This window comes from Agelaius tricolor, unplaced genomic scaffold (assembly GCF_023055355.1).
Source record: "Agelaius tricolor isolate 1412-34295 unplaced genomic scaffold, bAgeTri1.0.p SCAF_2, whole genome shotgun sequence".
NCBI classification, from domain to species: Eukaryota; Metazoa; Chordata; class Aves; order Passeriformes; family Icteridae; genus Agelaius; species Agelaius tricolor.
In genome coordinates this window covers 29,949,153-29,974,093 of record NW_027269262.1, presented here as the reverse complement: position 1 = coordinate 29,974,093, position 24,941 = coordinate 29,949,153, and the positions used below count along the sequence as shown (strand labels likewise).

The 24,941-nt window shown below is 40.9% G+C and overlaps 1 protein-coding gene across 7 annotated transcripts in view; it reads left to right on the top strand.

Moving 5' to 3' along the window:
- EPB41L4B (erythrocyte membrane protein band 4.1 like 4B) overlaps window positions 1-24,941 on the top strand; it is a 194,265-nt gene that overhangs the window by 60,478 nt on the left and 108,846 nt on the right. For all 7 annotated transcript variants that reach the window (XM_071455149.1, XM_071455126.1, XM_071455107.1 and 4 more), the window contains exon 2: window positions 15,767-15,871. In XM_071455149.1, the coding sequence (XP_071311250.1) occupies window positions 15,767-15,871 (105 nt within the window). The remainder of the gene's footprint in view (window positions 1-15,766; window positions 15,872-24,941) is intronic.

Sequence of the window (24,941 nt, the reverse complement as noted above, 5' to 3'; positions counted from 1 at the left end):
CAATAGCTGGGCTGCTATGAAGTACAGAAATACAGATGCCATCTAAAGCTGAGAAAAATTAAGATGTGATTTTAGTGCATGATAAAAGTATGGTATGTGATGTCTGTTGCATTATGTAGTGTTACATGTGCACCAGCTTGTTCTGACATGTAAATAAGGCAGTTCTGGTTTCCTTGCGAAGCTTTGTAAATAGTGCAGCATACCTGCTGGTATCTCTCAAAGGGAGGAAGATGTTTGCAATTTTTTTAAATCCTCATGTCTAAGGATGATGCAAATATTATGAGTGAAAAGTCCTGCTAAGTACATATTACACTTAGTTCTTATTCATCATGATAGGATATGTTCAGAACTACTTGTAGTTGTTTGGTGTTTTTTTTTTATTTTGAGCAATGTCTTTGGTTTGCCTTTTAAGCCCTTTTTAGTCTTTGCTGAGTCAGTCTCACTCTGCAGTTGAAAATATGTATTTAACCTAGTTTTTAGTATTAAGATGTAACTCCATAAGAAACTTAGCCATAGTAGTTCTAGCAGAGTTGTTCTGCTCTGATTACCTTGTAGACTTCCTATTCTGAAATGGGTGCTGAGCTTCCTGAAGTGCAGAAGTTCCTCCAGAACAAATTGCTTGTGGCACAACCTCTTCATGAGGGAAGTGGAGTTTCAAGTTACCTAACTGACCAGGAAAGCATCTGCCCATATCCAGATGGTAAACCAGCTGTAACATATTCCTTCAAGACCCTGGGGTCTTGAAGACAACTGGTGACTCTCTGGAAGATGGTTTTTAAGCATTTTTTGTGTTGGTTTAAAGCAAATTGGTTAGACCTTTATATTTCTGAAAATTGTTGTTTGATCTTGTGTCCTGGGAACCAGATGTATCATGCCAATGGACTTTTTTTAAATGCTTGTTTTGAGTGGTTAGGCTTCCATTTTTCATGCAGTTATACTTAACTAAGTGGGTGCTTCAGAGGAAAATCACAAAGACAATTGTTTGAGTTTGATGTCTGCCCTTACCCTTGTGCTTCAAACAAATCTTAAAATTTAATACTTACCCTAATCATGGTTTATCCTGAAAATTCAAAACAACCAGCAGATTTAACAGTGATGAAAACTAAAGACAACTGGAACATAACTTGAGAAAATGCTTTGCTTCTAAATGCTGCAAGTAAACAAAACGGCATTAATTCAGTACGAGTTACACACAAAGTCAGAAAAGGCTTGTTACCGACAAACTGTCAATCTTATGTCTCTTCATTTACAGGAAGCTTAAACTGGGGAGGGGGGAAGTGGGAACATTTATGATTCACATGGATTGGGAAATAATAAATCTAAACCTATGTTTACATTTAAAATAACATAAGGCTTTAAAAATGTTTCAAACTGTTAAATATTTGTCATATTGTAGTTTGTAAATTTTGTGTCTTCATGATTCACTGGGGAAAATGAATTCACTGGGAGTGAGAGAGTAGCTCAGGCGAAAGAAGGATGGTTTCCAACACATGAGATTTCACAGCCCCTGGATGTTGTGAAAATGAAGCTGGAAAGCATTTGGTGTTGCTTGCAGGCAGGTGTGCACTCCCTGCTGACTCCCTGTGGCCCATGGAGTCTTGGCACTTCCCTTTGTGTGGAATGTCTGAGCAGAAAGGAGAGAGTGCTCTCACATCGAAATAAGCTGTATTTTGTTGGTCGACTGTGTCTGTATCAGTAAATATATTACATGTGTTATAAGGTTGGCTTTAATTCAACGCCCAGAGTTATTGAATAACAAGTGTGGAATCATTTCCTCCTCTGAAAGTTGGGAGTGGGGAGGGAAGATGAGAGAGACAAACAAAGGAGACAGCCTAGTTCTCAGAGACTGAAAGAGTTTTCATGCCTTGTTGAGGACGTGAGTTCAGTGATATTGTCAGTAGAGAGAGTATTGCCTTTCAGTAACGATGAGTATGGCAGATCTAAGATAACCTTGCCTTGAGCTAGTACAGCAAAACTCTCTACCCTCACCCTGGAGCCCTGGCTATTTTGAATTTCCTACTGATGGCCCAGTAATCTGTATGTGATGTATGAGAAGCGTGCATACCAAGGTAAAGACAGTAGAGTCTGCAAAAGGGCATAAACATATGTATGTTTACATACATCTGTGGATTTGTGTGGCAGGGTTTGGTAGCAGGGAGGCTGCAGGGATGGTTTCTGTGAGAAGATTCAGAAGCTGGGCTCATGTCAGATGGAGCCAGTTCCAGCAAGTTTCAAGATGGAGTTGCCACTGGCTAAATCTGCATCCATCAGCAGTGTTGGAGCACCTCTGTGATAACATATTTAAGAAGGGGGAAAAAAGCCCTGCACGACAGCTGTGAGAGGAGCGAGAAAACTGTGAAAGAAACAGCCTTGCAGACACCAAGGTCACTGGAGGGGGAGGGACAGGAGGTGCTTCAGGCACCAGAGCACAAATTCCCTGCAGCCTGTGGTGAAGAGCAGGTTGAGGCAGCTCCATGGCCCTCTTGCAGCCCATGGAGGTCCATGGGGGAGCAGAGATCCACCTTTAGCCCATGGAGGATCTAAAGCAGGAGCAGATGGATGTCCAAAGGAGACTTATGCCCCTATGGAGAGAGGAGCCCAGGCTGGAGCAGGCTGGGGCACAGCTGGAGCAGTCTGTTCCTGAAAGACTCTGCTCTGTGGAATGATCCCCTGCTGGAGCCAGTCCTGAAGAACTGTAGACTGTGAGAAGATTGCACTCTGGAGAAGTCAGTGAAGGAGTCTATCCCATGGGGTTGGATCCTCTCCTGAAGGACTGTATCCCATGGGGTTGGATCCTATCCTGAAACAGGGGAAGGAAGGAGCAATGGAGGAGGAGGAAGCAGCAGTGAAGAGACATTACCCATTTTCCCCATATCCACTCAGTGAGGGAGGAGGTAGAAGAGTCTGGGGTTAAGTTGAGCCTGGGAAGAAAGGGGGGTGGGGGAAGGTTTGTTTAGTTCTGGTTTTATGTCTCACTATCCTGATGTTATTAACTAGCAATAAGATAAGTTAATCTTCTTGAAGTTGAATTTGTTTTGCCCATCACAGTAGTGATCTTTTTGTACTTCTGTCAACCTGATAGGATATAAGACCCAGCCTTGTAACACTGTTGTAGCTCTTCCCTGATCTCTGGCTTTGCAGTGTCCCTGGCTACTGCCTTTACACGGGTCACCTGCACACCCCAGCTTGGTGTCTTCTGAAAAGTGATGTGTTCCATCTCTTCCTCCATATGGTAGATGCAGGTGTTGAAGAGGATAGGTTCCAGGATGGATGCCTAAGGGAATTCCCATTACAGCACGTCTCTAGGTAGTGTTCAAACCACTACCCACTTCCCTTTGAGGCCAGTGATGTAGACATCAATAATCAACCTATCTAGACTGTAGTGCCCCAGTGTGGATGTGGGGATGTTGTGGGCGACCATGCTGAAAACCAAGAGCAATCGAAATAAACAACTTTTGTTGGTCTCTCATCCAAGATGATGAAAAAGCATAATTTAAGATCTTCAGTGTGTGTGATGGGTGAGTGAGCATTCAGCTTATCACTCTCTTCATCTAAATTGTTTGTTTTCCCCCAACATATGGTATTTTCAATACAGGGAGATGAAAGACTAGTCTCTCTTAGTCTACAGACTCTCTGGCTGTATCAACAGTCATATGTGCTTTGTTGCTCAGCCTGAATAAACTTCACGACATCCTGTCTCTTTCACAATCAGCACAGCTGAACAAGTGAGTTGACACTTGTTCTTCCTGCATTAGCAGTGTGGTGTTGTATTTGGTTGCAATTATAGGCTCTGCTGGTTACATATATATGACTTTGAAGTCATCTGAGTTGCTGGTGTCATCTAAAAGCTGTCAGGGAGTGAAGTTGTCCCTACAGCCAGAGTTTGGCATGCAGAACTTTGCTCCAACAGAAGAACCTGAGTTTGCTCTTGACTCTGTCCAAGTCTGTGAGTCTGGTAATGAGAAACATTGTTCATATTAATAATGTCTCCAGGATGGTGATGGATTCCACAGCACTGGACACTTAAGATTGACCCGAACAGGGTACTGGGCCATCTTGGCTAGAATGTGCTTTTGCTAAGGAAGGTTGGATCAGATGACCCTTGAGGTCCCTTCCAACTTGGTATGCTATGATTCTGTGATTAGTGGTAGAAAACAGAATTAGGGCAGCAAAATATGATCCTCCAGTGACTTAGTGACTTTTCAGACTGTCAGAGTGTTTAGTATTAATGCTGATAGTTTAAGTTCTGTTGGATATTTAATTGAAGTATAGCAAGTTTGTGGGAGTTCTCTGCTCTTGCGTTCACTTTCATTGTGAAATAAGATTCTTCTGAGACAAAGGGACTGCTACCAATTTTGTTGGCTTTGTAAACAAAGGTTCTTGTTACTGTCTGCAAAGAACTGGTGGTACAGTCTTTGCTGGAGCCATCAAAGAGTGGCTTCATTTTTAAGTAGTTCATTATCCCTCCAACTAAAACCTATTCTGTGAAGTGGCTTTGTGTTGCAGTGACTTTTGGATATGGACTTTGATGTATTTGAACTATAAGGCCTTAGTGACTTTTTTTTTCCCTGAAGTAAAAAAAAAAATAAAGAAGCTTCACTTAAAAATTAAGTTGCTATTTTAAAGAACTGAGGTGGTAGTAGTTCAGCCATTTGTGACTGGCCAATTTGGAGTGTCAGGTCTGATCTATCTTGAGAGTCAGACTCTAAGAGAAAAAAATTTGCAAAAGTTGTCAAGCAGAGCAAAACTTGTGTTGAGGTAAAATGCCCAGGTGAAAAGAAACAGCCACAAGGAATGCCCCATTAGCCTGTCACAGTGCACTGGGAGTGTCACCAGTTTAATGAGTTCTGCTGAATCTCTGGCAGACACTACAGCAATAGCAAAGTTTCCCTACGTTTGTGTGGTGGTCTGAATTAAAAATGCAAGCTCCTATTGAGATGTTATTAATACACATGTATAATAAGCCAGATGAAAAGCCGATACTATATTTTTTTACTCCTTTATGCTGCTTGGATTTAATTTCCATGAAAGTTTTTTTGCTCCTGTTTTATTTCCCCTTGCCGTGCAAATGTCCAGAATTCATTTCATGGCATGAGGCAGGCAGGGTAGCCAACCTGAAAGCAAAGGACAAAATTCAAACCTTCCTGCAAACCACTAAAAGCTGCAGCTTTTCCAAATGGATTTTCAAATCAAACTATATGTGGGGCAGCATTCTGGCTATTGCAAGTCTGTCTATACTCTCTGGAATGTATGTACATGGACCTTTGATCATGTGTTTCCATCTGTATTTTTGCCTTAAAATTTCTGAAGGCTGTCGTTTAAACTACATCCAGAGGAAATGCTGGCACACAACACTCCCTCCAAGTAGGCAGCAAAAACTGCAGCATGCAGGGAACCTGACAGGAAGGAAGCCTGACACTTGTGCAGATTAGTGTCTTTTCTCACTTCTTCAAAAACATCACTTTTCCAGATTCTGATGAATACTGTTCTTTTCTGCATACTGACTCTGGGGTCAGAGGTTCTGTTTATAATGAGAGCTTTTATCTTCTTAGCTTCTTACCTAACTCGATTGGATGATCTGTTAGTTGGCATGAAATACCAAATCATTTTTGGCTAAAACCCAGTATTTCTGCTTCTCATATTAACACTCAGAACTTCTAAGTTTATTCAGTAAAAAACCCCAGACATGAGTCCTTGCTCATCTTTTAGAATGAGGATAAAGAGAACATTGTGCTGCCATGCCTATTTCAGGACAGTAAGGTGTTCACTTGTCCTTTAGATCTGAATATTTATAAGTCATGTAATTCCTTGGCAGCAGTGAGAAGATTAGAGTGCTAAAGTTTGTTATAATCAACCTAGCCCTCTGCCATTGGTTTTAACTGAGCAGCAGCATGGTCTGAGAGAGGTGTTTTCTATTAACTTGAACTGCTGTTTATTCTTTTTTATAGTGGTTCTAATGATGTTTTTTGAACAAGAACCACATGGCTTTTCATCTTGTATATTGTCTTTCTTGAAAGTAAATGTAATTTGTAGTGATTGTCTTTAATTGCATATACTTGTCTAATTATGCTTGTGTTTAAAAATAATTGTCTTCTTGGCTGTCCACTAAATGAAATACTTTTACTGGCAAACTTCCCCGGTCTTCCTCTGTTTTTAAATCTGCTGATTATAAGCCTGCAGTTTAGGAGAGTTTACTGATTTTTCTGAATCTCTGGATTTTTGGGTCTCTTCAGAGAGAAGCAAATAATTGGGGTTGATTCTTTGGAGAAGACTATGACTTAGTGTATGAAAGAGCAAAGAGTGAAGAGTACTGAAGTCAGTTGGCTGTCTGAATAAACAACTTCAAAAGGAGTTTCTCTGCCTTTTTAAATCCATAGAGCTTCTCAGGAAAAGCAGCCATATTAGAGCTTTGTGTTCAAGTTCCAGACTCCCTTTTTGGTCACTGCTTCTGTTTCACATCTTTTAACTTCTTTTACTGGCTGTAACTGTCAGGGTGATTAATAATAAATATTATTTATATGGAAGGTTTAGCACATTATGGGGTAATTAATATAGGTAATTAATTCTAATGCTAGCATACATGTGGAATTAATTCTATGCTATGAAAAGTGCCACAAATAGTAGATGTTATTTAAGTTTTAAAAAAGACATAGAAATAATTGACTGTGAATTATATGAGCATTAACAGTGTGCAAGTTTATGCTGGAGGAGAGGAGTGGTTTTAAGGAACTTTTTGTTTTATCCAGACATAAAAGTAAATTCATGCAGCATACGTGATGTGATGGTACTAAAGGAATCTGCTTTTTGCGTTTACGGGTCAGCACTTGGTGGTGAGGATTCTGTTCTATGCAGCCAGAAGTGACAATCTTGAAGGCATTATGTAAGATACCAGTTCCTAGAGCAGCTGTCCTAGGTTCTGCCTTCCAGCCTCAGCACAGCTTCATGGCCTCCTCCTTGCCTGGATACCAGTGTCAGGAAGGAGCTTTTGGCACACCAGGCCCACGCCAGGCTCTGCTGTGTGGTTGTTTGTGTGGGGAGGGGGTTTGAAAGCACTGCTAGCTTGAATTAGGAGTGATGTTTAACTGATGTAACTTCCCCCTGTAGCCAGTTCTTTACAAGGCATTCAGCTGCCCTGAAAAACCTCTTGGGTGGGAGTCAGGAACAGAACCTGTGACTTGTCTGCCTGGAAGAGTGGGAGCCCTGCAGCCTTAATTTATGTCAAGTACAACTACTTGTGTTGCTTGTGTGTCTGACTGGCCATTACTGCTGGTCTGAGCTACATCTATGCTGAAGCCAGGTTGCCAGTAGAGCCTTGTAGGTAAACTGCTTTATTGTAGACAGTCATAAATATGTCCTATTTAAAAACAAGTTAAAAAAATTGGAAATAGTTGAGTCAGGCACCCATACATGTGAATGAAGGATGTGTCTATATGGAAAATTCTGTTTGTACAATTGCATCTGTTTAAAACTATTTCTACTCCTGGATCATTCAAATGCAGGTGTATAAGAAAACAAAGATGTCATTTGAAACTTTGGTACTGCATTAGCATAAGAAAGTACAGAGTCCTTGCTAAACTCTCCTGGGAGCTCTTCTGATAGCACTTGCCTATTTCTCCTTGTTCTTTTTAATGTCATCTTATGCCAGTGTTCCATGTTATTTCTCAAGTACAGTTTAAATTTATGACCTAGAATTTTCTCTAGATCTCCAGAAAAATGGCACCTCTATCCCACTGTGATTTGTGCAGGAGGGCAATGGGCAAGGGCAGCCTAAAGCATAGTGTTGAGTTGTGTTTGGTGGTATCACCTCAAAGAGGTGGCTTCCACTTCAATGCCCATAGCTTAGCTTTATCAAATAATACCTCTTCCTCTGGGAATGCAGAACTGTAAATTTTATTTTCAGTGAAATCATGTACGTTAAGGAGTCTCAGCATAGGTTTTTGTTCTCCTTATCCTAGCTACTTCATGTTTCCACCACTTTGTGTTGGAGGGGCATGTAATATTTCAAGTGGGTCAGGAGGGGGAGCTGGCATTCTAGGGGTGAAAAAGAATCTTCTTTACATACAAGTAACCCTTTTTTAAATTGTGCCTCTGAATGTATAAATGTAATGGGGTAACCTGTCTCTTCCTGAAATAACAGGAGTCCAGACTGACTTCCAGAACATAAAGTTGCAAGTAAGGATTTTTTTTTTTTACTGCTTCGTTCTGTGGCTGATGGTTGCTTTTATCTGCTGCCTGAGGATCCCATTTAGAAGTGCTGACACTGCTTTTCTCTTGGGAAGAGGTCTGTGTTGCCAGTAGTACATGTAGGTGATAGGGACAATGAGCAGAACCTCACCCTCCTCTGAGTCTAATAAAATAAAAATGTCACTGCTGGTAATAATGTTGACAGTAGTAATTGCACGTATAGGGCACCCACCATGGCAGTACCTGCCTGCCCTTCATGTGACTTTTGGAGAGATTAAAGGCTTTTCAAAGGCAGCATGCCCTTTAGATGAGTGATGGAAATGTGAAATTGGCTTGCATAAGGGTTTGCCCACTGCAGTGGGTTAGCCTTAGCCATCAGCCAGGCTCCTCCCCAGCCCCTCATGCAGTCTGCAGGATGGGGGCACAAAATACAGAGGAACAATGGAAATTAAAAGGCTCGTGGGTCAAGATAAAGCTGACTCTTTTCCCTACCTCAAATCCAGTCCTTCACTCCTGACTTCTGTACCCTCCCCCTCCAGTGGTCGGTGGGTCTGCTGAGGAGATGACTGAAACCAGCTGTGTCCAGCCTGGGGCAGCCCCATTCATCTTCTCTGTAAAAAAACTAAGCAAGTGGTGAAATCATCCCTTCCATGTAATGTAGGTCTTGAGACATGGTAGTTTCTTGCTCCTTTTCTCAGCAGCAAAACAGGCTTCTGAGCCTCTGGATATGCTACTATAATCAGTTTTTGAAGGGCTGTACTGTAAAATTCAGCTAGTGAAAGTGCCTATTCCAAAAACAACTGTGCACAACCAGCTTTCAGAAAAAGTTAGCATTGTTCAGATCATTTTATAAGTTTGGTTCGCTTGTCCAGTTGAGGAAGAGACAGAATGTGATTGAGAGGTAGGGAAGGAAGTGACTGGAAGCAGGGATGTGTGAAGTGGCAAAGGAAACCCTATACTCTCCCTTCAAATCTCACCTGACTTTCCTGGATCTGCTTTATGTTTGTGTTACTGTATGTAGGAATCTCTCCAGTGAGTGATTCCTGGCATGGCTTTGGACTCCTTGGAGATTGTTTGCATCTGAAGTAATTCTCTCTCTGCTCTCCTGTCTGTATATTCTCTATAATGCTGTGCTGCCAATTCAATCTTTGATTCCTCCTAATGAGTTTGTACTTTATGAATAATGAAAAATCTTTTCTTTCCTCCTATTGCAAAGCTTGAAAATAGCATATTATCCTTCCCCACCCTTAGTTCTTAGTAGTTTGGGTTTCTTGGTTTCGTTTGCTTTATTTGTTTTTATTGTTACTTTTTTTTGTTGGGCCATTTTTAATTTTTTTTTTTTTAATTGACAAGTGACTGCTCTTACATAACAGGAAGAAAGCATAAGCCAGTGCAAGAGACTTTTCCAGTGTCACACTAGCATGGTAAATGTACTGTGATCTGACTAGAAGCCCAGTGCCATTTGGGTTTATGTAGAGACTTGGTACATATGAAATGTGGTGGTCTATTTATTTGTCCTTGTTCAGGCTTCTTCTCCAGTGAATGCTGATTCTTCTTGTCAGCAGCTGGTGGAGAGATGAAAGTGTGGCTGCTGTTAAGAAATGCTGCTGTGCAGCAATAGTGGGATTTACTATACCCACTGTTAGGGGATTTTTTTTTTCTTAATGACTGTCTGCAAATTCTCATTGGCATCTTGGTTGCAGGAACCCAGCTGGCTTGCACTGTTGGCCAATCTGCCCACAGAGAGAATATTCTGAAGTGGTTGTGTGCATATCTGAGGTTCCCTCCATCCCCTTGATGGGATGTGACTTGTGACAGTGATAGCTTTTGAGACTTTTATCATAGGCTTAGAGAGTAATTTGAAGGAAGCAGCTTGGTTTGTTGGTTTGGTTTATTATTTCTGGGAATTTGGGGTTCTTTTTGCTTTGGTGTTTTTGTCATTTTTCAAGGGGTTCTTTAACTTTGCTTCTAAGCTGCTTCTGCTCAGGAAATAGCAATTTTTTAGCTTGGGGCCCTGACAGAAATGACTGGGAGCAAAAATATTATAACTTTCAAGGTTATAATAAGTAAATACCATTAATGGGATGTTTTTGTCTGCTGATGAAGGGATGAGAGCTTGATGGTGTGTGTATGCATTTGGCATTTTTTGCTGGTTTTAGTTTTTTATGCAGGGGGAAGTTAAGGGGATTTTGACTCTTGTTTTCAGCTAATTTCTCAAAGGAACTAAAATGAATTTTGTTCTCCTTCAGATAAAAAGTTCACATGCGTCATCACTTGCATTTTCTTCTGGGCACGTTCTGCAAAGCTGCTTGTTTCTGTAGTCTGTACTACATTTAAACATCATTTGCATGCAGTAGCAGGCTCTGAAGCAGTACTGGTGTTATTGCCATGACAGGGTGAGAGGCTTAATGGTTATTTGAACAGTGTCACATTTTCAAGTGAGCTTGTAGCCAGAACTGAACATTTAAGTCAATGGTTGACTGGTAAGAAAATAACCTGACATCTTCATTGCGGCTTGAGCAAGTTAGCCAGCCTCATAGAAGTATGATGTGCTAGTAAATAACTTGCTTTTCTTCAGTTAGCACTGATTTTAGGAAAACGAAGTAGTATTTGCATGATTTCAAGCACAAAAAATGCAACTCTTTCCCCACTCTTCCAAATGTGAAAGGCCACCATTAGGCCACCAGAGGAGGGTAGGACAGGCACCCAGGTCATGGCTGGTTTGTAGTGTGTCCTCTCTGGATGGCAGCTTGCACAATGGAATTTGAGCACAAGTGGCTGACTCTGACAATACTGCCTGCAGCAGCACTACTGGGATGGATCACATGGTTTTCAGGGCAGCTTTTGCAAGCCCAGCCATGGCCTCCAACATGTACTTGGCTGAAGCTGTTGGATACCCTGGATTTATAAGAATGTAGAACAGTTGCATTTTTGTGTTTAAAATATGGAACTACTGCTGGCTTTCAGTACAGCTGAGTGTGTTTGAGCAACTGAGGGCTTGACTATCCAGAAGAAAGCAAGTTAAAGGACAGATGATAACTGAGCACCAGGAGTCAAGGCTAATTAGGAGCACAGATGGCTTTTATGCACATTTAGCCTGTCTGAGACACTTGGAGACAGCACTGCCAGTGACTGCTAAAAGGCAAAGCGAATTCTCACTGCTAAGCTAAAGCCTTGAGTTTGAAAATGAGCTTTAGGTTTGAAAATGGAGTTAGTAGCAGTTCAGGTTAACACTAACAGGTGTAAGAGGATGGAGCAGAACATATTGACCTACTGTTGTTTTCAGGAGGTGCCAAGGAGAGGAAATGCTGGTGCCATCAGAGCAGGGCAGTATCAGGCCTGTGGAGGTGAGACTTGCTAGCTACAAAGGTGCCTTTTAGAATTTACTAGAAACTCAGACCTGGAGTGACTGACCACCAGACCACAGCAGCCCACTCTGAAAAAGTATTTAACATATTGCAGAATCCATAATCTTGTGCTTTCTTTCAAAACAGAAACTAAGCCTGCCCTACCTACCCATTGCTGTTCCTACTCACTATTCAGTTTGAGATGCATTGGCTTTGGTTGGAAAGCTAATTGGCTTTGACTTTTCTCTTGGTGATAGCTTATTTTCCTTAATTTTGGTTGTCATTTTGTCAGCTGGCAGACTATTTCATGTACCTCTTGGCCTATTTGACAGGTTGTTTTCCCAAGCAGTGCTTCAACTGTTTCTGAAATCTATTAATTGTTTGTTTGTAGCCCTGTAGTCTGAGCTCTCTAATATGACTCAAGAATTTCAGCCTCTCCACTTGGGTCCAAGTAACTGCACTTGGGTTTGGGGAAAATGTGGCCAGAAGCTCTCCAGCTCTGCTTGTATGTGCTCTGAGAGTGATCAGTAGCATCCTTGCACTGTATCTGCTCTAAAATGGGACTTTTCTGGCATGTATGTCCACTTTTCATGCCCTTTGGCAAAAACCTTTCAAAGAGCTCTGGAATAGCTAAGATCAACAATAATCAGCTTGTTTAGACAGGGCCAGTTGGTGTAAAATGTCCCTGGCTGATCAGTGTTCTCTTTCCTTCATGTCTACCCAGAAGCACATTAAAATCTCTTGCCTATTTCCATGTCAAGTCTGGAAGAGTTTCTAATTAGAGAAGTTAATCTTTGTTTTGTCATGTTTTAGCTGACAGGAATTTCCATAGATTCCCTGAGACTGGGAACTCTCTGGCAGCAGAAAATGTAGCCTACTTGAAATGTGGGCCATGCAGCTGTCACTGTTGTTGTGCAAGGTGCTTTGTACCCATCCCAATTGGAGTCCTCGTAGGATTTGCAGCGAGTCCTGATTTAACATAAGAATTCTCTCTGAGTGTGATTGATGATCCCAAGGAAGATGATATGGGGGTTTATTTGAGAATGGCTTTAATGAAACAGTGGACAAAACTCTCATAACTGTTAGGTGGAACAGGGGCGACTGATGAGAGAAACTTTTTTTTCTCCTTTCTCTCAGTGATTGCTCATTACCAGGGAGGTTCCCAGTCTGCACGTGTAATTGAGTTTTTGTGTTTCATCAAGTGCCTGCCTCATGCTAATTCAGTTATGCCTCAGGTTGCAGCTGTAGTTTTGTTTGTAAGCTGAACATTTCATGCCCACCCTCCCAGTGCTTGCCTGAGAGGTTTCATGGTGCTCACACAAGTTCTCCTGAGTTCCAAGGAACACTCCACCGGAAACTGGCAGTGCTTTAATTGATGTTTCAAAACAAAACAAAAAAAAACCCAAACAAAAACTCCCAAACCAAAAAGAAAACCCTACCAAAACAGAAAGCAAAGACAAAAAAACCCAACAAAACAAAAAACCCAACAGAAACAAACAAAAACACCCAAGTCAACACAAGGTTCTGCAACTTTTCTTACATCACTGTTCCTAATTATAGTAACTTCCATACCAACAAAATAGCAACTCTGTTTACTAGTATATGCATACTGTTTGTTGCCATGTACTTAATTTTGTGAGATATAAGTTATGCAGGCCATTTACATCTGATACTTCTGAACCATCTGTCTAGCAAGGTATGACTGCAAAATATTTTTAGTTTATGGTTGGGGGTTTTTATCTGTATCTTCAGAAAATAAGCACAAGTCAAAGGTCCATAGAGAGAGTGTGATTTATTAAATTCCAGATTATTATATCTACTATGAACATTTTACTGTACACAATAATTTAATCATCTTTATGTAGTACCAGATTTTGAAAGGGGAAACATGTCTTTTAGCTACTGTTTTGTCTAGAAGAGGGGAGAAGAAAAGGATGATGAAAATCAAATTTTTTTGCTTTTGAGACTACTATCATGCATATGTAATGCCTAAAAAAAAAAAAAAGCTAAAAAAGTCTTCCATTTTGACTATTCCACCCATTTCCTTCAGTGCACATTAATTTATCAGTCCACAATCTGACCTGCTGGATTGTCAGTCAGTGATGAGGCAGAATAAAGAACAGGTAATCCTTTACTGTTAGTAGAGGAAAGGAGTCAGTCGCTTTTATCTCCCCCTGTAGTGCAACATCTCAAAGAGAGTTTTGGGTCAGCAATTTGCTAGCTGCAGCAGCTTTATCATTTAAGGGGTACAAGTTGCTGGGAAAGCTCATTTAGTGACAAGTTAAATGTTACAATCTCCTGTAAGCTGTGTATGTAGTACTGCATTTTATGGTCTAGCTGTGCAGTGCAGAGCTATTCTGCATGTAACGCATGTTAAACATTAACTACTGCTTGGGTACAGAAGGTGGAGTGTGCTCTCTCTGGTTTCTATTGGGTGTGTGGCAGTGGAAGATAAACATATACTGGTAGTTAATGCCATAAAGCAAGCAACCATGGGCAGAGTAGGGCATCAAGTGCATTTTTCCTACTTCTGAATTTTTCATGTTCTGCCGTTTCTCTTTATTGCTTTTGAGGGTTTTCTCCTCCCTCACTTAAGCAAGATGTGTTTTAATTTTGTTGAGATTTGGCTTGGCTTCCTTTACTCCATATGAGAAAATGTGTTCTAGATACTTTTTATTCAGTTTGTAACAATTACAGTACAAGTAAAGATGATCACTTCTTAGCAATGTACTGTTTTAAGAGGCCATTGTAGTCTCATCTGCCTTTAATGGAATGTTGAACTTTGGTTACTAATGTCTATTATCTGCCTCTTGCCCTCCTCAAAATAATGGAACAGTATCTTACAATGACAGTTTAATGTTGGTGTTAAACTTTTATGGAGCTTTAATTCTGCTCTTGAAATTTGATACAATTCAATTTCTGTTCTTCTGTTTTGTTAGTTAAAGAACCCTAAAAAATACAACTTAAATAAAATTTGCTTCCTATACTTGAGCTTGCTTGACTTTCTTGGAAAAACAGAGGTGTAACTCGTGATCTTGCTTGTTGCTGAAGAAAACTGATTTTATACAGCCTAGAACCCTGAACAGGACTTCTGCATGTTATAATTGATGGTGCCTTTGTGCAGAAGACCAAACTAAAGGAACTGAATGCTTAACTGTGAATTTTGCTACATTTTGGGGTAAATTGGAATTCCTAATATGTTAGTTTTAAAAAATGAAAAAAAAACTTCTTAAAGTTGTAAGAGGACAGCAGTTACAAAAGTGGATCCTGGTCAGTACTTCCCTGTATGAAGTACAGCTGTAGCTTCAGTCTCTTACTCAGATTTATGATTGTCTCATGTATTTATGGCCAAGGGATGATTTTGCTCAAGAACTTGAAAACTTTCTTCCCGAAGTAACTCAACAGGATTTGCATGAAAAATTGGTTTATTGTTGCCTTTTTCTTCAGCCCACCTGTCATGTGCAAACTTTGGTTTTCTAGTGCTGAAGACTTCTTGCCTTAACCTCAAAACAAGTACCCAGGCCAATGCAGCCTACCTTTAAGATCTGCCAAGTTTTCTACCCTTACCTTTAGGCCATAGTTGGGGTTTTAGTTGTTAACTTTTATTTCCATGCCTGCCAGTTTCAGATGGCATGCCAAGTAAGATTTACAGCTTTTTTGGCCCTTGTTTCTTCATTTAAAGGCTGTAAATATTATGGCAATTGGCAACATAGATGAAATATTATCAAATCCCATTAATTTTCTTCACAGTGCTCTTCAAGTGTTCAGGCTGTCCAGAATTTATTTTGCAGCTTCAGTGGTGGTGTGGCACTGCATGACTGTAGTTGCTGTTGGTAGCCAGCAGATTTCAGGCAGTGTATTTTAATCAAGCTTTTCCTGGAGAATCTGACTTCCTGGGGTACAAAATGATGGCTCTGTGACTTAGGACACTAAGTAGGGCATAACCCTTCCCTTTCTCTTGTATGTTTTTAATTATGATGAACTTTGAAAGCTTGCTTTGAGAGTGAAATCTGATGCTGTTGGAACAGTTGCAGACAAGAATGGCATCTCACTCTCTGCTTCCTGAGGAAAATAAAAGATATGTCAATGCAATTATTCAGAATAAATAGAATTGCTCTTTTGATATTATTTTCCTCTGTGTATCTCTTCTCACATGCTTGAACTTGAAAAGCAACACACCAAAACAAATCCACACTGGCTAGTTTTTTTAAAAAGTGTTTTCTTTTCTGTTACAGAAACATGCAAAGGGACAGGAGTTGTTTGACCAGATTGTGTATCATTTGGACCTTGTAGAAACGGATTACTTTGGCCTGCAATTCATGGATGCTTCCCAAATTACAGTGAGTATAACTTAAGTTGGTTTGTATGTTTTGTGGTAGTTTCTGTTGCCTGTTACTTTATTGCTGGTGCAGTTCCATGGAGAGATGTCAGCACTGGGGGCTGAAACAAGTGATGCCATGTTCGGTTCTTGCACATAAAGCTACATCCTCTGAATGAGTCCTGAGTCATCTTGTGTGACATGTGTGAATTGACTGCACACAAGTTAAAACAACAATGAATTTTGGTAAAGAAAAATGTGCTTGATGGTTAGTAGACTCATGGTATTCAAAATGTTTTGCAAGCAAGGATTTCTTGTAAATTTTCTCTCTCTGCTGTTCTGTGCACACATTGTATTACTTTGAGGGATTAGGTTCATTTGCTAGAGCAAAACCTTTTAGCTAAAAGTTCTCCTTCTCTTCCTTATATAAGGACCTCCAGTATCTACAGGTTAAAATTTATCTAAAAAAAGTATTTACAGATCTGAATAGATATATTAATAGGATAGGTGTAAAAGACTACAGCATTGTGATTACACTGTATTGACAGATACTTAATCTTTTCCTTTGTCTGCTTACTTCGTGTGAGCGGGAAGTTTGACAAAAGCCTGCGCTATGGATAGAAAATTTGCATATTTGGAAAATAAGTGTTTCTTTTAGTGCTCTCTGGTCAGTTCGTAAGTGGTTTTTTCCATGAAGCAGCAGAAGATGTCTTCTCTGGGATAACATAATAAAATAATGGGAAAATGTAGCTACAATATTGACATCCTGGGAAGGGTAGGTTCTAAGTTTATCGTCCCAGAATTCTCAGCTTTATTCTCTAACGAGCTTGGGTCAAAGGATGGATCAGGGTTTAAGCAGCTGCATTATCATCTGTGTTTCACCAGTCACTGTAAACAACAAACAGGAAACCTATCCAGGTACTGTAATGACTTGATACTGGAAGAAGAGAATCTGTGGGTTTGGGGAGAAGCAGTATTAATCTATTTAAACATTATCTTGATGTCTAAATTAATTTAGATTAATATCATTGAAAACTGGTGTTTTGAATGAAGTATGTCCATAATGGGTTTGGGATTTTTAGGTGGTTGTGTGTGTGTGTGTGTGTGCTCCTGATAAAATTTCTAAATACATAAATTGTGTCTACTTTTATGATGAATCTGATTATAAGGACACAGCTAATAGAGCAGAGCCTGCTTATAATGGGAAAAACACGTTATATTGTCACTGATTGTCAAATCATCCAACTGGGAATTTGATAGCTAGGAATAGTTACCTAGCAAGGAGCTCCATGTTTTGAAAGAAGTGAAGCAGAAAGGGAGAGTGAAACATCCTTTCTCAGCAAGAATGAGGGCAGATCAGCCAAAAGCTGGGCTGAGGAAACTGGGAAGACTCATTTTCTTGTATGTTTGCAAAACTGAAGGGCTCTTTTGGCTGGTAAGAAAGGTGCAGATGTGAGTAGCTATGTCTTCTGTATGTAGCTCTCTCACTGGTGTTGAGGGCAAAATGTGCCTGTACATGCAAGTGTTTCAGCTATTTGTTTGCTGTGTTAAGGAGGGAAGTACATGATGCATCTACAGCTGCAAGAGGGATGAGGGCTGTGAACGGCTGCTGGGGGGTCTGAAAAAAGCCAACTCTGGTTGCAGGGCTTTGGTGGTAGGGTTGTGGTTTCCTGAACTGGGAGGGGTGTTGAGGGCAAAGTTTTTTACCTTCCCTGAAGTGCAAGGCCAAAAGCTCTTACTTGGCTCTTGTGTTTTTTGGTCTGGCTCAAGCTGGGCAGAGAGTAGAGCTTAGAGAACTTCAAGCACAAGCTTTTATCTTGCCCAGCACCCTGTGCCAAAAGGTTCCATGCTTTAAGGACCTTCCTTCATCTGTTTTGAACCTGTGACCTGCTCTTTTTGTTTGCACAGCAATTAATGCCTAGCTTCCATGGGCTTCTGCTTAGTGCCAGCCCAGACACACAATGCCAAGTGGGGGACTGGGAGATTAAAATTGTGTAAACCCCTTTGAGGCTTAAGCCTTTGTCTTTAGTATGTATTGTTAAGGGCTAAACGTCTTTAAGCCACCATTACAAGTAAGAGAGCACAAAATAGTCTTTGAATAGTGGAGATTGCTTCTGTGTGCTCCAAGGCCAGCAGCTCTTGAGTTCACTGTTTCCTTCAGTCCTGTAACTTTGCCAAAGACTTGGGACAAGCAGTGTTGATAGCTGTGATTTAGAAAACAAAATGATGATTAGAATTTATCTGCTTTGAGAGAGAAAAAAACTTTAATTGTTTGAACAGCTTATTTTTAATACAAACCCCCCAGCATAAAGCTGTAAAAAGCAAGATGTCAGCAGTAATGCAGAAAATACTGTAATGCCTATTCAGTGAACTCTGCGTTAGTTTGTATCTTGTGCTCTTTGAAGATATCCATCAGAAGGATAGAAGTATGTAGATAATCATGTAATAGTTTATTCTAAAACAAATCTTAGTGTACTGTTGTATTTTGAGTTACTTGCTATGAACTCTTGAAGTAGAAATATTCTAAGAAAAGAAAACAGTTTCCTGTTCTAGCTGTTACAGAACTTCAACAGAGATGGAGTGCTTGGGGTGACTGAAGGGTATCACTCTGATGTTGGAGGTCTCTGCAGTGGTTTAGAGAAAATGCAAAGCTTATTGGGTTTTCAGTTGCTTTTACTACAGCCTGTGTTTTCTAGCAAAGCAGAAGGCCTTGAAAACTTCAGCTGAGGTTGGAAATAGCAATAGTAAAATCTTGGGAGACCATACTATGGAAGTTCGCTTGCCATGAGGAAGTATTTCACTGATCTTTGTAGGACCTGGTTGCATGCAAGGTTTTCAATGGTTGGTTTGGGTTTTTGACTATTGGTAGCTGATATTTATTCATTTGCAATCCAGGAGTGTCCTTTCTCTTCTTCTAAATCATCCTAATAAAAAAAAGGCTTTCTGTGGTTAACAGCTCCTTGTGAACTCTATAGGGTCTCTCAAGATTTAGATAACCCCATTTCTACAGTTGCATTCTTTGTTCCAATTTTCTGTCTTTTGATGGCAAAACATGGATACCCTCCCAGCCCCTCCTGTGTTTTACAAGAATATATAACTGAAGGATTGCCCATGTTTGTTAGCTTGGAATTTGCTTGCTTCCATCATAATTTTGTTTCTGTTCACAAGAACAATTGCAGAGTAATTGAAAGGGAAGGATTTTTAAGATAAGTCTTTGAAATCTCTATTTTTTTTAGTTTGTGCAAATGAGCTGCTGTCATCCCTGGGAATGGATGGAAGCAAAAGAATTAAATTGCCCTTTTTCGCACATGTGTCTCTTTCAGTGATCCTCTAAGTCATTTAAGTCCTTTATGTCTGATCTCTAATGTCACAAAGACCCCTTAGATTAAAGAAAGTCTGTATGGAACAGCCTTTCCCAGCTGTGCCCTGCAGCCAGTTGAACCCTTTGGAGGATGTGTGATTGCAGCAGTGTATCTGGCACGTTGGGAAGCACTGGATTTACTGTGTGTACAGCAAGAATGATGAGTGAGGACACCCTGTGCCTCCTGCAGGTGCTGCCCATGGCTATGGTAGGGACCAGTATTCCCTGGGAAAATGAGTACTTCCCTGGGAAAATGACAATTCAACCTGCAGTGAATTGTCCTGGTAAACCAGTTTGCAGCTGAACTTCTCAGTATTGACCAGTTTTCTAAATTGGGTTTTGATGCAAGAGGGGAAAGAAGACAATGGAAGGAGGACATGTAGAAGGTTGTGTAGAAGCGAAATAGGCTTGCATGAAAGCAATTGCTCCAAGTAAAAAAAAACAAGAAGGAAAAATTGCCCAAAACTGTGTTGCCCAGAGTGCTCCTGACCAGCAGCAGTGTGTAAGGATGCACTGATTCTGACACTGAGATTCTTAGCTCTATGAAAGGCTGCCTTCTGGCCAGGTTTTTCTGAGAGCCAGGACCATGTATGACTCGTGAAAAAGGATTTCAGTAATGCTGGGGGGCAGGAAGGAAGCAAGCTGGACAACAAATAATGTCAGTACCTTTGTTTCCTCTACACATCAAGATCAGTGAACTCTGCAGATGTTTAGATTCCTGGATGTTTCAGGTATTGGGTCAGGGACTTGTAGGGCCTTGGTTCATTATGACTGCCTCTGCTGTATCTATCTGAATTTTCTTTTAAGGGCACATTGATAGAGTTTTTCAGCTGCTGCTTTTGATATTACTGTTATGACTTCTTAAGATGTGAGGGATGGGGAAAAATGAGCAGTTCAAACCAGTCAATTAGCCTCATAGTGTGATATCTGGGAGTCTTTTTCCTTTTGTACTTCTTAATACTTAAACAAGTGCTCATGAAGCAGAAGAAAATAGGGACAAGCCTTTTTTTCAATATACTGGATGTGGGAAAGAAGGGAGACTGGTAAAAATTTTGATAATGCTAAGTGTTTCCTTTTCTGCTACTGTTAGAAATGTGCTATTTTCCCCATGAATAAGCTGTGACATTCCTCTGTGACTCAGTTTCCCCTACTCCGAATCTCTCTTGTTCCTCTAGATGATGAGCACGTTGAGACTGTGGTGGTTGCAGGACGTGTGTCTGTGGATTGTAACCAAGAGCAAAAAATACCAGTCGCAGATGGAGGATCCCAAAAGCTGTAGAATATCCTGAAGCACTTGATGCTTCAGTTCTAATCGTGGCAATGATAGGAATGCCAGTTCAGTCACTGGACACAGGCAGTGTGGCTGACTCCACAGCGATGCAGAACACCTGATGAATGTGGAACACTTCCCATCTGTTGCTGTCCAAGTCTGTATAGTGGTTTGTGAACACTTGGTGAAAGACTGCAAAACACTAACACATTCCAGTCTTTAGTCTTCCAGTAGCACCTGCTGTTTTGGGAGGACATTTTTCTAACACAGACTTGAGAAGCAGGCGTACAGGGCAGGTGGTTGTTGTGCTGTCTGTCAGTGATGCTTCTGCACCTCTCTCCTGAGTGTAAAGAATTCTCTCTGGGACAGCAAACAGTCTGTGCTGGTTTCTTTTGTCTTTGTGTTAGTTGGAGCATAAGCTGAAGTGATTTCTCAGTTGTCTTCCACTGATATAGTCAGGTTTGTTGCCTACTTGTTCAAATCCCTTCAGTTTATTTTTGAGTGTTGGGACATAGGCATCAAAATTAAAAGTAAATTGCTAGAATTGATCTGGAGTGGTATCGGCTTTCATTGTCTGTAAAGTAAATCTAATGAGAAATATACTAGACCAGGAAAGTTTTTTATATTTTTTTTTATATAATTCTGTCTTTTACTTCTGTCAAGTCTGTAAAGCAAAATATTATTTGGTTATCACATGGATATGAATTAGGATAGGCTAATGGTCTTGAAGGATGTCCTTACATCTCTCTATTATTCTTGGTTAGTTTGTCTGATCTGCAGTTAAACCACATCACTTATCAGGATGCTCCTGAGATGGCTCTGTGCTGACTGAGACTGGGACAGGCCAGACTTCCATGAATGTCACACAGTATGTGGGGGTCTCAGGGCTGGTAAAGGTCCATTAAAGCCTACCAGTACCCTTATGGCTCTGAAATTAGCATCTGTGGCCTTGTATTTCCCAAGATCACAATCTGGAGCTTTATCACAGCTCCATCTGCCCTCCTGCTGCTGGACAGCTCTGCTTGCACACTTTATTGCCGGCTCTGTCCCACTGTGTGTGACTTGTGGAAGGTGGCAGCCCTTCTTCCCAGGGCAAGAGAGAGCTTGGCATGGGAGCTGCACAATGGTGTCAGCTGAAGGGGGCTGCTGGAGTGCAACTGGTCTGCCTTGTTCAGGCCAGGGACAACTTAGAAAACTGATAAAACTTTGCACCTGGAGCACCTCCAGCGGTGTTGATGTGGTTCTGTTCCACTGTGCCAGGGCCCTGTTCAACAAGATGCTGACAGCAGTGTTCAAAGGGGGTCTAAATCAAAACTGGCCAGCTGGGACTAAAACCCCTCTAAGATCCTGCCACTATTTTGTGAAAAGTTGGTGTCATCTGAGCCCAAATGCAAATTTTTCACCTCTTTAATCCCAGCTTGGCTTTTTAATGTGAATGGTATTTGAGTAGAAGTGCATTCCCTTTTTTCTTTTTTTCTTTCAAGTTGAGTAGGTGAGATTGTAGAGCAGCATCCTGAAAAATGCCCGCAGGTCTTTCTGTTGAAAGGGTTGTCTCTGTCCGAGCTCCTCATAGCAGCTTCAGTTGTGTCTGGTTTCTTGGGGCTTTGTTCAGTCAGGTTGGATACCCTCAAGGACAGTGGCTCCACAGTCCCTCTGTGCACCTGGGCTTTGTCTGAACAGCCTCATGGTGACAGTCTTCCGGTCCAGCTGGGATTTCTCCTGAGTCTGGTGCTACTCATCCTTCTGCCATGGAATACCTCTGAGAGGTGTCAATCATCTTCTCTACAGCCTTTCAGTGAGCAGCTGAAGTCAGCAGTCAGGCGAGCCTTCCTTTTCAAGAGGAGCATAACTTTGTAGGAGGATTAGAGAAACACGGGAACAATAGCTCATTGTTTTACATTGTGAACTCTTGGGAGATTATCCTGTTTCTAAGTGTATGTTTGTGTACTCCCTGAGTTTCTACATAACCCCAGTTCTCATTTGGTATTCTGTTACTATCACAATAATGTTGAAAGGTGACCTGCAAAAGAAAAGAGGACTTTTGCTCCTTTGCTCCCTTTTCAATCTGTAAATGTAGAGAAATCCCCAAACTGTGGTTTGGTGGGAAGAATTTTTATTGGCTTGATTTTTTGGTGTTTCCTTCCTCCATGTGATACATACATTTTTAACTTCTCTGCTTTAGAAGGTTGTGTGAGTAATGTCAGGCAACTTGGTGGGATTCAGGTGCCTAGGAAACCAGAAAGCAAGAAGACAGCTGAAGAGATAATTGACTTTTGATTTTAAAGGTGCCAGCTTTTGTTTAGCACACCTTCTTTTCTGAACTTGATCACTGAGCATGATTCTCCCTCTTGTACCTCCAGGCATGACTTGAGAAAGCTTTCAACCAATATTTTTCAGAGGACAAATAAAACTATCAGTAAAAATGGGCTTCCTCTTACTGATAGTTAAATATATAAATAAACATAAGGGAGAACAGTCTATTCAAGATATTCTTCATGCATTTTAAACTAGCAAAGAAAGCCAGTCAAAAAGGGTCAAATGCAATTTTTTTTCCTTTTCAGGTCACCTTTGAGGGCTGTATAAATCAAGACAAGGAATTTTCATTCTTTTAGGAAGCAAGTAGAGAGGTGGTGGAATTCACAAGCTCAGGTGTGTGATTGTGGGATTGTGTCAGGCTATGGAAATCCTCCTTTCGGTCTTCATTTGCCACTCATATGATCCTTATAAGCTGACTGCTTCAGCAGCTGTAGTTTATCTGCTGTATCTTGACACAAATATATCCTTCCCATGCTGTATATCTATTTTGAGAAAATACTGGCTACTACCATTAGGAAATGCTGAGCTACTTATTTTTTTCCACTTCACTTGGATGAAGTGAGTGATCAGCAGGAGACCATGATGAGATACATACATGCTTCCAGTATTTTGAGAAATTATATTTTTTAAATGGTGCTTCTTTCATGTGGAATTCATTGCTGTTTGTTTTCAAGACATGAATCCCAGTCAATGGCTACTGTGTTATGTCAGTCAATACCATAGAAAGCATTTTTCATTTCATAGAGCAATGAAATTTTGCTGAGATTAAAGAGGAATAAATGGGAGTTAGTCTAGCATTTGACCTTCCAGTTTACCTGACAAAATTAAAGGAGGGACTACAGTGGTCTCTGGAACTGATGATGGGAAGTGGAGAGGGGGGTGATGAGCTCTCCTCCCTGGTATCCCTAGAAAGGATGCATGGGAATGGTTCAAAGCTGGATCATAGGAGGTTCAGACTGGACATTGGGAAGCATTTCTTTACCAAGAGGGTTGTCAAACACTGGAACAGACTTCCTAGAGAGGTAATTGATGTCCCAAGCCTGTCAGTCTTAAGAGATGTTGGGACAATGCACTTAACCTGAAGTGGTCAGGCAGTGGGACTAGGTGGTCATTGTAGGTCCCTTCCAGATGAACTACTTGTTCTGTTCTAGCATAGTCATAGAATTCTGATTACCTGCAGTTTGATCAGGTTTGGATTTTTCTTCCCTTACTATGGGTAAAATAGCTTAGACACTATCTTCCTATCATAACACAGTCCTAAAGCAATTAATCCCTTTCCTCCTCCATGTTCTGCACTGATACTTCCAAGTCTGAACAGGATACGGGGATTATGGTGGGGTATGGTTGAAATGAGTCTGGTCAGTCCTGGTCCTACACTGTGAGATCCATAGTTAAGTTTCTTTGGGGAGTCCAGATCCTGAAATTATGGTATGGTCATTTAGCCAGAGCACAAGATAGGCAGAGATACAGTCTTAGATGCTGAGGGAAGAGCAAGGCTCCTCTGGTTTTATTCAGCTTCCTAGTGAGACTTCAGAATTCATTGCTTTCACTTCCCTGTAATTGAGTCAGCAAGCAGTATGTAGCCAAGCCCAAACCTATTTTAGGCTTTAGCTAGAATGCTTTGATTTTTTTTTTTTCAGCTCAGAGGGACATTTGGAAGGCTGGTGTGGTACACAGTGTGAAGAAGCCCTCTGACATTATCTGAGGCAAAGAAGTGTTAAAATTCAGCCTGATTTTCACAGAAATTGCACAAAATATCTGACTCTGAAATTGGAGTTGGTTCATAAATCTGCATGAAAGCTTCCAGGCCTTGGAGCTCTGCGCCAATAATGCTGTCAGTCCATGCCCTGCATCTGTCTTTGTGTTTATGGTCCATGTGGAGGCACATCACACACTTGATGTGCAGTGCAGGATGGGGGTGAAACAGCAGCTCACTGTTGCTTCTGAAGAGAGGTGACTTTAATGCTTGCTGTGCTTTATCTCCTGGAGCCGCCTGCCTCTTGCTGCTTAGGTACAGAGAGTGATGATAGCTCCTGCCTAAGCTGTGGTCTCACTTAATGGTCTGCACAAGCAGTTCCTGGAGTCTTGTTAGGTATTTTTGTAAGCCATTACTTGAAGTATTTGCACTTGCAAATAATCAGTTTG